This window comes from Pteropus vampyrus, unplaced genomic scaffold (genome assembly GCF_000151845.1).
Source record: "Pteropus vampyrus isolate Shadow unplaced genomic scaffold, Pvam_2.0 Scaffold300, whole genome shotgun sequence".
Classification (NCBI taxonomy): Eukaryota; Metazoa; Chordata; class Mammalia; order Chiroptera; family Pteropodidae; genus Pteropus; species Pteropus vampyrus.
In genome coordinates this window covers 1,799,653-1,812,475 of record NW_011889081.1, presented here as the reverse complement: position 1 = coordinate 1,812,475, position 12,823 = coordinate 1,799,653, and the positions used below count along the sequence as shown (strand labels likewise).

The 12,823-nt window shown below is 38.8% G+C and overlaps 1 protein-coding gene and 1 pseudogene across 1 annotated transcript in view; one reads left to right on the top strand and one right to left on the bottom strand.

Annotated features, from left to right (window-relative positions):
* The window catches only part of NLRC3 (NLR family CARD domain containing 3), a 41,369-nt gene that overhangs the window by 21,123 nt on the left and 7,423 nt on the right, over window positions 1–12,823 (bottom strand). Inside the window, exons 2-4 of the mRNA XM_011376623.2 lie at window positions 2,183–2,274; window positions 802–1,003; window positions 20–658 (exon numbers count right to left, since the gene is read on the bottom strand). Of these exons, the coding sequence (XP_011374925.1) occupies window positions 20–658; window positions 802–1,003; window positions 2,183–2,266 (925 nt within the window). The 5' untranslated portion in view covers window positions 2,267–2,274. The remainder of the gene's footprint in view (window positions 1–19; window positions 659–801; window positions 1,004–2,182; window positions 2,275–12,823) is intronic.
* On the top strand, window positions 5,245–5,363 carry LOC111730064 (annotated as a pseudogene).

Sequence of the window (12,823 nt, the reverse complement as noted above, 5' to 3'; positions counted from 1 at the left end):
AGGCCCCCTGGGATCTGGCCAGCCATGCTGGGGCGGGAGGTGACCCAGACAGAAACTTCTGGGAAGAGGTTGCCCCGGATAATGTTGGTGATCAGATGGTCCACTTGGATCTCCTTTTTGGGGTCGGTGCAGGCCACAGTGTTGGAAAAGTCCAGAGGCGTCTTACACTCATCTAGGCCGTCCAGGATAAGGAGGACTTTGTCTGGGGCTGCTGCTTCCAAGCCGGACTCCCCAACATGTGGAAAGACAGAGCGGATGAGTCTGTCTGCAGACAGTTTCTCATGGGTGTTGAGATCCCTGAAGGTCAAAGGCAGCACCAGCGAGAAGTTCTTGCCAACCTGTCCTCGGGCCCAGAGGCGGATGAAGTCCCTCACCAAGGTGGTCTTACCCACGCCAGCCACCCCAATGGTGATGGAGATTCGAGGTGGGATGGACACCCGAGACAGAGGCAGGAAGAGCCTGTCCAGGGCGATGGTCTTGGTGGAGTGCCAGCTACCGCGTGTGGCCTCCACCTGGGTGAAGTCGTGTTCCCTCAGCTGCAGGTCCGTCAGGCCCTCCACCAGCAGGAGGTTGGTCAGCCTGGGCGAAGGGCCGCCCAGCTCCAGGCTGCCTCCCGCCCTGCTCAGCAGGGCATCTCGGTGCCTCTGTATCCTCAAGTCTGTGGGACAGAGGCCAGAGGGGAGGGCGAGTGAAGGGAAGAGGAGAAGGGGGAGGGCTGAGGGGGCAAGTAAAAAGAAGGGGTTGGGGGGTAAAGGGAGGGGAGAGAGGAAAGGGCCCAGGGATAACCGTCTGTCTGCCTACCATTGCTGTGAGGCCCCAGCAGGGAATCCGGTGTCCTGTCAGGGATCTGTGGGGTCTGGGAGCCCTGACTGCCCTTTCCAGCCAGCAGGTCCACGAGGGCTTTCACCTGCTCGGCTGGGGAGCCAGCACCATGGCCCTGGCCAGCCTCCCCGCCCTTCAGCACCTCCTGCTTCTTCATGGAGTCCAGGATTGCCACCAGGAGCTGTGAAGAGAGGGCCTGAACCTGCTGCCTTCTGTCTCCCTGCCCACAGGCTTGGGACAGGTAAAGAGTTTCCAGGGATGGGTGGGAACTCATCCTTTGGGGACCCACCCTTTCTCCTCTTTCAGCTAGTGGCCTACAGTCTGGCCTCCAGAAAAGGGTTGGAAGGGTTATTTGTTCCAGATGGTGAGAGTAGTCCCTGATTCCAGGAACATTGCTTGGATGTAGGGGAGCAAAGAAATAAGAACTGGGGCTCAGGCTTAGACCGGGTCTCTGCCACTTACTGGCTCTTTGACACTGGGCAGGCCGCCTGAGCTCTCTGCGCCATGGTGTCCTCATTTGTAACCTGGAAATGGTGATGCAGTTATGAGCAGGTTCACTCACAAAACAGGGAGAATGAAAGAAGCCAATGTGGAAAGGCTACATACTGTGTGATTTTAACTCTATGTCATTCTGGAAAAGGCAAAACTATGGAGACACTAAAATGGTCAGTGGTTGCCAGGGGTTTGGGGTGAGGAGGGAGGGATAAATTGGCCGAGCACAGAGGATTTTTTAGGCCAGTGAAACTATTCTGTGTTATACTGCAGTGGTAGATTCATGTCATTATACATTTGTCCAAATGCATAGAATGTACAACATCAAGAGCAAACCCTAATGTAAACTGTGGACTCTGGATGATAATGATGTGTCAATGTAGGTTTATCAATTGTAGCAAATGTGCCATTCTGTGGGGGTATCCATAGTGGGGGAATGTGCACCTATGGGGGCCAGGGGGTCTATAGAAATCTCTGTACTCAATATTTTTTAAATTTTCACTCAATTTTTCTATAAATTTAAAACTGCTCTAATAACTAAAGTAGATTAAAAAGAAACAAAAAGAATGGAGGAGTTGAAAGGAAGGAGAAAGTTGGTTCTCAGAGCAGCTGTACAGCTACTTTTCTCATTCTGTTTTCCTGGGGCTCCTGACCCCCAGGAAGCTCAGTTTTCTGCTGGGGACAGTGATGCAAAAGCACTAAGAGGCAAAGCCGTGTCTGAGTCCCACCCGCTCACATTCCTTTTCCTCTCTGGGGACCTGAGTGGATCCCATTGCCAAGGTCGGCTGTCTTCCTGTGTCTCCCTCCCTCTGCTAAGGTGGACACTTGAGGACCACCAAGCATGTCCCCAATTCACTCCCCTTCTCACCTGCAGGGGGCAGGATATCTGGCCCAGGCAGCCCCTCCAGCAGGGCCTCAGGAACTCAGGGGGTGGGGGTCGGCCATCCCTCATCCAGGGGTCTAGGAGAGAAAACAGGACTCAGGCCTGGGCAGAAGTCACACTACTGCTTTGGGCGCAGCAGCTCATCGAACCAGGTCTGACCATGCTGTTTAGCCCTGTGTTCTTTAGGTCTCAACATTATTCATTTAAAAGGGGTTCACTGGCTACAGCCCCAAGGACCCAACACACTCCCTGATCTTGGGTTTGCTTTGGGGTTCCCAGGCATTATACTCAGGATGAGCCTTTTCGCCTGGAAAATGCTAAAAGAAGATTAGCAACAAGCAAAATAGCATTTCCCGTCATTCAGTTCATAGTGGTGTTGGAGACTTGAGTGCAACGAATTTGAGATAGATGAACTAATCGGGGAACATTATTAGAAATAGGCATATTAGAAAGATGGGTGAGGCCAGGGTGAGGCCCTTCATACTTCTTCAGAATCCTGTTAGCTATTCTCACTCTTTGATTCTTCTAAGTGTCGGAAGTAAGGGGGAAAAAAACCCATGGGATTTTGATTGAAGTTGCATTAATGTGGGTATTATTAAGGTCTTCCTTTACATCCTTTAGTAAAACTGTTTCCTCATCTAAATCTTGCCAATTTCTTATTTGTGTCTAGATATTTTTAAATGGTTTGTATCATTATTTTTGTTGATATCAAAGAAGACGGTTTTTGTGTATTTTATCTCATACCCTGTCAGCATATTAAGTTTTCATTCACATTAGTTCTCATCATTTTTCAGTTAATTCTCTTCAGGTTTTTGAATTACTGCAATACAAATAATTTCATTTCTTTTCTAAAATTATATCTCTTATTTTGAACAATTTTTCTACAGTGGCCAGACCCACCGTTTCCCCCGAGTGCTGCTGAGTGACAGCACTTGTAGCAGACATCCTGGTCTTACTCCTGACTCTACCAGAAGTGGTTCCAGCCCAAACCATTAGGCCTGATGTGTGTGACAGATTTCTAATTAGTTCTCTTCTTCTCTTGGAAAAGATTCCTTCAATTCCTCATTTTCTACTACCATTTAAATGACATTATGTCCTACTTACTGAAGGCTTACTGTGTTCCGGACATTCCGTTAAGCACTGTACTTACATCATGTCATTTACTTCTTGTGACAACTCTTATTTTCATTATTTCTCTCATTTTATAGATGAAGACACTGAAGTTGAGAGAAGTTAGATAACTTGCCCAAGGATCCACAATAGGGAAGCAGTTGAGTTGAGATAGAAACCAAAGTTTCACTGACACCAACACTTGTGCTGTATAATCTACTTAGAATATGCCTCTTAGAATATGCTTACACATTTAAAAAATTTTAGGCATATCTGTTAAATTAACAAATTACTTTTTAGCAATATCGATATCACATGTCTTATTTCCATTTATTCATGCAACCAGAAAATATTTATTGAGGGCCCGTTGTGTGTTCCAGGCCCTGGGGATGTGAAGGTGAACAAGTTAGACAGAGTCCTTACCCTGTAAGTGCGGTGGGGATGGGGGAAATGACAATAAAGAAGAAAATAATGAGCAAGGCAATTCTGATGGTGATGAGTGAGTGAAATAAACAGTTTGAGTGATGGAGAGGATTGGTGGTCTAGAGGGCATGGGATGCATTAGTCACAGTAGCCAGAGAAGGCTTCTGTGAGAAAACTATATATAAGTAGAGATCTGAAGGATGAGAAAGAGTTAATTATGCAAAAAGCTAGAGGAACAGCAAGTGCAAATGACCTGTGAGTTAGAGAAGAAGAAAAAGTCGAGAGTTGATGGGGCAAGTTGCTAGGGCGCAGTGAATGAGTGAGTGGGCTCACAAAAGGGGTTAGGAGACAAGGTCAAAGTGGGGTTGAGACCTGGTCACTGCTCTAAGTTTAGATTTGTTCTAAGTGTGGTAGGAAGCCACTAGAGGGAGTGACATGATTGATGTATATCAGATCTCTCCTTTAATCTGTGAGCTACACTAATAGATTTTCTAATATTGAACCAATCTTGCATTCTTGAATACAATCTTCCATTTCTATTAAGTGATATAGAACAGGATGGGCTAGCATAAGAACAAATACATAAATCAATAGAAGAGAATATAGAGTTCAGGAACAAATAAATATTTATATTATTTACATATGAAAGAAGTTTGGTAATATGAGAAAAATAGCATTTCAAATCAGTGAAAATGGTGTAGGAGCAATTGTCCGGCTTATGAAAAAAAATTTTTTTGAGCTTTACTTCACATTAACGCAAAATTTAATTTCAGTTTAGATTTAAGAGCTAAAATTATAAATACAAAAACCATAAAATTCCAATAAGGAAATATGAGAGAATATTTTAAAATATTCTTTGTGTAAAGGATATTTTATGTCTTTAAGCAAGACATGAAATCCAGGAACCATAAAGGGGAAGATTAACATATTTGCTTTAATTTGATATTGCTAACTGATAATAAATACCACAAATAAAGAAAACCTCAAGTCAGGAGTCAACATAAGGAACATACATGAAAGAGCATTACTATCCTTAATATATAGAAAATTTTTATAAATCGATAAGAAAATACAAAATAGAATTATGGACACAGATAATTATGGAAATAAGCATAGAAAAAAGGACACAGATAATTCATAGAGGTATAAATGACTAAGATACTGAAAATATGTTCAATCTCATGAATGATAAAAAACAAAACAATGAACTATCATTTTTCATTTGTCTAACTGACAAAGATTATAAAGATATAATAGGCTACATTGGTAAGACTGTAGGAGTGGTAGGAATCTTAGAGTTAGTGGAAGCAAAAATCAGTACAATTTGGATCATAATTTGTCTTTATCCATTGCCATTAAATATCTTTGACCTAAAAATTCCACTTCTGGAAATTTATCCTAAAGAAATAATTGGACAAGCGCACAAAGATGTGGCTATAGGGATGATCCTAAAACATTGTTTATAACAAGAAATTGAAGGGAAAACTAAATTTCTATCTAAAGAGAATTGGTAAGTCTACAGCCATGCTACCCTGGACAAGCCTGATCCCATCTGATCTCGGAAGCTAAGCAGGGTCGGGCCTGGTTAGGACTTGGATGGGAGACCACCTAGGAAGATCAGGTGCTGTAGGTGTAAAAAATTAAAAAATAAGGGATTATAAGCTGACAAGGTCCTTGCAATCTGTGAGATCAACCAAGGATTGGCTCACCTAAAATAAAATAAAATAAAAAATAAAGAGGATTGGCAAAATTATTATGGCCCAGTTATACAGTGAAAAAACTATGTGGTCATAAAAAAATAATGTCAAACTGGAAAAATGTCCACAATGTACTTTTGTCTCTTAATGTCATAAAGGTCTTGATCACTTTTTTGACGTATAATTTATATACAATACAATGCACCCATTTCAAGTGTACTATTACATGAGTTCTGACAAATGTATATATACCTGTGTAACAACTACCATAATCAAGACATTGAACATTTCGTTTTCCAAAAAATGTTCTCTCATGCCCCTTGTCAGTCTATCCCAACTATACTCCTGTGGCCCTAAGCCATCAGTCTGCTTTTTTTTTTTCACTACAGATTAATTTAGTCTTTTCCAACATTTAATATAAATAGAATCATACAGGATCTACAATCTTTTTTTCACTTTTTAAAAATTGTGGTAAAATATAATGTAATTACCATCTTTATACAGTTTAGTGGTATTAAGTACATTTACATTGTTGTGCAACCATCACTACCATCATCCTCATAACTCTTTTCATCTTTTAAAACTCTGTACATATTAAATGATAACTCCCCTTTATCCTCTCTCCCCAGACCCTGGCAACAACCATTATACTTGATGTCTTTACAATTTTGACTATTCTAACTACCTCATATAGGTGGAATCATACAGTATTTGTCCTTTTGTGTCTGGCCTCCTTGACTAAGCATAATGTTTTCAGGTTCATCCATGTTATAACATGTATCGTTATTAACTTTTATGGCTGACTAATGTATATACCACATTTTGTTTTCCACTCATCTGTCAATGGATACTTGGGTCACTTTTATGTCTTAGCTTTTGTGAATAATGCGATTAACATGGGTATACAAATATCTCTTTGAGACCCTGCATTCAATTTTTGGGGGTATATACCCAGATAGAATCTCAGGGTCATATGGTAATTCTATTTTTAATTTTTTTAGGAACTGCCGCACTGTTTTCCACAGCAGCTTTACCGTTTTACCCTCACATCGAGAGTGTATAAGGATTCCAATTTCTTCACATTCTCACCATTAGTTGTTTTCTGGTTTTTTGGTAGTAACCATCCTAATGGATATGAGGTTGTATCTCATCGTAGTCTTGATTTGCATTTATCTAATGATTAGTGATGTTGAGCATCTTTTCATATGCTTATTGGCCATTTATACATCTTCTTTGAGAAATATCTGTTCAAATCTTGCCTAGTTTTGAATCAGGTTTTTTTTATCATTGTTAAATTTTAGGAGTTCTCTATATTTTCTGGATATTAATTCCTTATCAGATATACGATTTGCAAATATTTTCTCCCATCCTGTGGGTTGCCTTTTTATTCTGTGGATAATGTCTTTTGATGCACAAAATCGTTTAATTTTTATGAAGTTCAATTTATCTATTTTTTCTTTTGTTACTTGTGCCTTTGGTGTCATATTCAAGATATCATGACCAAATTCAATGTCATGAGGCTTCGTCCTATATTTTCTTCTAAAAGTTTTATTGCCTTAGATATTACATCTAGGTCCTTGATCCATTTTGGATTAATTTTTGTATACAGTATTAAATAAGAGTCCAACTTCATTCTTTTGCATGTGGATATCCAGTTTTCATGGCACCATTTGTTGAAAAGACTGTTCTTTCCTTATTGAATAGTCATGACATCTTTGTCAAAACTCATTTGACCGTATTATGTGAGTGTTTCTTTCTAGGTTGTCTATTCAATTCAGTTGGTCTATTTGTCTTTAGGCTAATATCACAATGTTTTGATTACTATAGATTTGTAGTAAGTTTTGAAATTAATAAGTGTGAGGCCTCCGGTTTTGTTCCTCTTTTAAAAGATTGTTTTGGCTCTTTGGGGTATCTTGACATGCCATATGAATTTTAGGATGGGTTTTTCTATTTCTGTAAAAGAAGTCAGAGTTTTGGTAGGGAGTGCATTGATTCTGTAAATAGCTTTGGGTAGTATTGACATTCTAACAACATTAAGTCTTCTAGTCCATGAACGTAGGATGTTTCTATTTATTTTTGTCTTCTTTCAGCAACATTTTATAGTTTTCATTGCATAAGTGTTTTTACCTTCTTGGTTAACTCCTAATCATTTTATTCTATTATTTTTATGCTATTGTGAATGAAGCTGTTTTTGTAATTTTCTTTTCATATTATTTATTGTTCATGTACAGAAATGCAACTGATTTTCGTGTTTCGATTTTGTATCTTGCTACAGTTTTTTGGAAAAGATTATGAAGGATTGGATTTATTTCTTCTTTAAATGTTTGGTATAATTCACCAGTGAAGCTATCAGGTCCATGGCTTTCCTTGTTGGGGGATTTCTGATTACTGATTACTCCTTATCAGCAACAGGTCTATTCAGGTTTTCTATTTAGTTTTGGAAGTTTAGGGATTTATCTGTTTCAGCCAAGTTATATGGTTTGTTGGTATACTCTCTTAAAATCCTTTTTATTTGTTCAATGGGTAGTAATTTCTCTACTGTCATTTCTAATTTTAGTAACTTGAGTCTTTTTTCTTTTCTTAGTCCATCTAGCTAAAGGTTTGTCAATTTTGTTGATTTTTTTTTTATCTTTTTGTTTTTTCTCTTTTTTTTTTCTTTTCTCTTTTTTGTGTCTCTCTTCTTTTTTTTTTTTTTTTTTTTGTGCGCTTTTTGTTTTTTTTTTTTTTTTTTTTTTCTTTTTTTTTGTTTTGTATTTTTGTTTTTTGTTTTTGATATTTTTTTTTTTTTTTTTTTTTTCCCATTTTTTTTTTTATATCTTTTTTTTTTTTCTTTTTTTTTTTTTTTTTTTTTCTTTTAGTTTCCATATACTCTTTTATTTTTTTTCGGTGTGTACCATATTGTTTTTGGATTTTTATATCACATGAAGTGAAAACTCCAATAAATCTAGTACCATCTGACACCATTGATAGTTATTAGAATATTATTGACTATATTCCTTATGCTATACTTTACATCTCCATGACTATTTTGTAACTACTAATTTGTACTTTTTAATCCCTTCCCCTTTTTCATTCACCCTTCCCCTATCCCCCTCCCATCTAGCAACCATCAAAATGTTCTCTGTATATATGAGTTTGTTTCCGTTTTATTTGTTTATTTTGTTTTTTAGATTCTATATGGAAGTGAAATCATATGGCATTTGTCTTTCTCTGTCTGACGTACTCCACTCAGCACAATACCCTCTAGTTTCATCCATGTTGTTGCAGATGGCAAGATTTTATTCTTTTTCATGGCTGAGTAATATTTTATTGTATATATGTACCACCTCTACATTATCTATTCACCCATTGATGGACACCCTGGTTGCCTCTGAATCTTGTTTAATGTAAATAATGCTGCAGTTAACATATGGGTGTACATGTCCCTTTGAAGTTATGTTTCGAGTTTCTTCACAGAAATGGGATTTCATAGAAGTGGGATTATTGGTTCCTTCTTTGTTTCTTGTTATAGCCTTTGTTTTAAAGTCTATTTTGTCTGGTAAAAGTATTGCTACTCCAGATTTTTAGTTTTTCATTTCCATTTTCATGAAATACCTTTCTTCATTCCTTTACTTTTTAGTCTGTGGGTATCTTAATCTGCAGTGAATCTCTTGTAGGCAGCAAATGTAAGGGTCATGTTTTCTTATCCATTCAGCTGACTTATGTCTTTTGATTGGAATGTTTAATCCATTTACATTAAAGTAATTGTTGATAAATATGTTGTTATTGCCAATTTATTATTCCTATTTTAAATCTTTCTTCTTCTTCTTCTTAAAGAAATATCTTTAACATTTCTCATAATACTAATTTGGTGGTGATAAACTTTAGTTTTTTCTTGTCTGGGAAGCTCTTTATCTGTTCCTCAAGTCTAAATGATAGGTTTGCTGAGTAGAGTAATCTTGGTTGTAGGTCCTTGCTTTTTATCACTTTGAGTATTTCATGCCAATCCCTTCTTGGCCTGTAAAGTTTCTGTTGAGAAATCAGTTGATAGTCTTATGGGAGCTCCCTTGTAGGTAACTAACTGCTTCTCCCTTGCTGCTTTTAAGATTCTCTCTCTGTCTTTAAACTTTGGCATTTTAATTATGATGTGTCTTGGTGTGGGCTTCTTTGGATTCATTTTGCTTGGAACTCTCTGCACTTCCTGATCTCATATGCCTATTTCCTTTGCCAGATTAGGGAAGTTTTCTGTCATTATTTCTTCAAACATGTTTTTAATTCCTTGCTCTCTCTCTTCTCCTTCTGGTACCCCTATGATGTGAATGTCAGTACACTTGATGTTGTCTCAGAGGCCCCTTAAACTGTCCTCATTTTTTTGGAGTCTTTGTTCTTTTTGCTGTTCTGAATGAGTGTTTTCTGCTGCCTTATCTTCCAAATCACTGACTCAGTCCTCTGCTTCATCTAACCTACTGTTGATTCCCTCTAATATATTCTTTATTTCTGTTACTGTATTCATTTATGGATGGTTCTTTTTTATGTTTTCTATCTCAGTTTTTATGTTCCAATCTCTTTGTTGAAGTTCTCATTGAAATCATTGAGCATCCTTATAACTAGTGTTTTTGAACTCTGCGTCTAGTAGATTGCTTGTCTCCATTTTGTTTAGTTCCTTTTCTGGAGCTTTGTTCTATCCTTTCATTTGAGACATGTTTCTTTGTCTCTCCATTTTGGCTGGCTCCCTGTGTTTGTTTCTATGTATTAGGTAGAGCTGCTATGTTTCCCAGTGTTAGTAGAGTGAACTCATGTAGTAGATGTCCTGTGGGGTGCATTCTCCTTGGTCAGCTGAGCCGGGTGCTCCAGGTGTGTCCCTGGTGTGGGTTGTGTGTGCCCTCTTGTTGTGGTCGAGCTTTGGTTGTTGTTTGCATGTCAATGGGAAATATGGACCCTCAGGCTGATTGGTTTTGAGGACTGGCTATGACTACAGTGGAGAAGCTGTTGTTCAGGGGCTGATCCTACAGAATAGGATTTGCTTTGGAGGGCTCTGGTGCCTGCCCAGTCTGCCCTGTATCATTTGTAGGGATGGTTGGATGATGCTCTGTTGCGGTCCGGAGCTGGCCACCATGTGTGTTGGTTCTGAGGCCTCTTGGGAGTACCTCTGTTGCCGACCAAGGTCAGCTGCTGCATGTACCCTACCTGGAGCCACTTGATATGTGCTACAAAGTGATGTGCTGATGGTTGCCACTTTTGCTAAGCTTGGAGATGCCTGGGAGAGACTAAGCTGAAAATAGAGGCCAGCTGCTACTAGTGCTGGGCTTGAGGCTTTTTAGAAGGAGGTTCAGGGCACACCAAAGCCAGATGCTGCTTGTTTGGGGGTTGTGAACCTTTAAGAGATTTTAGGAAAGTCCATAGCATGAGCCAGGACAGGCTATTTGTATGGAAAAGCTACTAGAAGTGGCTTGGGTGGGCCCATAAATTGGATGGGGCAGGGTATCAGGGAATCACCAAGGCAGGGTGAAGAGCATTAGCTAGGTCAATGGAGTCTCAGATATGGCGTCTGCCTATGTCTGCACCCTGGATGGACGGGAGGGCTTAACAAAAGAACAATGGCTTCTGCCAGCACTTCTATGTGGGAGAAAGCTGCCCTCCCGGCCCTTGCCTTAAAGCCAGACAATTCAGTTCCTCTCCATATATCCCTGATGACTTTTGAGCTGCTCCCCAAACACTGAAGCTCAGAGTGAGTGATTCTGTCAATAAGTCCATGTATGGGCACTTTAAAAGTGCCCGTGCGCCTGGGACTCCAGCAGCCCTTTGTCTCACTCAGTCATAATTTCTGCTGGTTTTCACAGCCAGAAGTTGTGGGGACTTCTCTTCTTGGTGCTGGGGAGCCTGGTGTGGGGCTGGTGTGGTCACCCATGGGACCCTTTACTCCTCACGGGTGACCTCCACAGCCAAGATATGTCTCCTGATTTTTAACCTCCACAAGTGGGTGTGGGACCAGCCTGTTCCACATCTCTGCCCGTGCTACCAGTCACCAGGGGGCTTCTTCTGTATATCCTTAGTTAAAGGACTTCTGTTCAGCTAGACTTCAGGTGATTCTCAATGATGGTTGCTCTGTAGTTTAGTTGTAATTTTGATGTGGTTGTGAGAGGAGGCAAGCACAGTGTTTACTTACTCCAGCATCTTGACCGGAAATCCTTTAGTTTTATTAATATAAGTATTACAGCTGTCATTTTCCCTCTTAGCAACACTTTCAATGTGTCCTATAAGTTTGGTATGTTGTGTTTTCATTTTCGTTCATCTCTGAGTATTTTCTAATTTCCGTTGTGATTTCTTCTTTAATACATTAGTTATATGAAAGTGTGTGTTGTTTAATTTCCACAATTTGGTCAATTTCCCAGTTTTCCTTGTTATCAGCATCTAACTTCATCCCATTGTGGTTGGAGAAGACACTTCGTCTTTTGAAAAGATACATATCTTTTCAAATTTATTGACTTAATTTGTGACCTAACACATAGTCTGTTCTGGAAAATGTCCCATGTGCACTTGAGAAGAAAGTGGTGTTGTTGGGTAGAGTGATTTGTTAGATCTAGTAGATTTATTGTGTTGTCTTCTATTTCCTTATTTGTCTTCTGCCTGATTGTTCTATCTATTATGGTGAGTGGAGTATTAAGTCTCCAACTATTATTGTAGAATGTCTTATTTCTTCAATTCTGTCCATTTTTGCTTCATATATTTTGATTACCTATCACTAGGTACATAATGTTTATAATTATTATATATTTTTGCTGTTTTGAAACTTTTATTAATATACAATGTCCTTCTTTGTTGCTTGTAAACTCTTTTGATTTAAAGTCTCTTTTGTCTGACATCATTGTAGCCACCCCTGCTCTCTTTGGGGTGCTATTTTCATGGAATATCTTTTCCATCCTTTTGGTTTCAATCTATTTGTGTCTTTGTGTGTTTCTCATAGACAGTATATAGTTGGATCATGGCTTTTTATTCATTCTACCCATTTCAGTCTTTTGATTGGAGAGTTTAATCCATCTACATTTACACTTAAAGTAATTACTGATGAGGAAGGACTTATTTCTGTTGTTTTCTTTATGCTTTATAGCTTCCCCCTTCATTTCTTGCATTACTGTCTTCTTCTGTGTTTAGTTGATTGCTTGTAATGAAATTTTTTTCATTCTCTTTGTGTATATACTATAGCTATTTTCTTTGTGGTTAGCATGAGATTACATTTAACATCCTAAAATTATAATACTCTAATTTGAATTTATTCTAGCTTAATTTCAATAACATACAAAACTTTCCTCCTTTACATCCCCGTCCCTACCTTTTTTGATTATTGATGTCATGGTATTACATTACATCTTTATACATTGTGTGCCATAAAACATAAACTAATAATTTTTTAAAATTT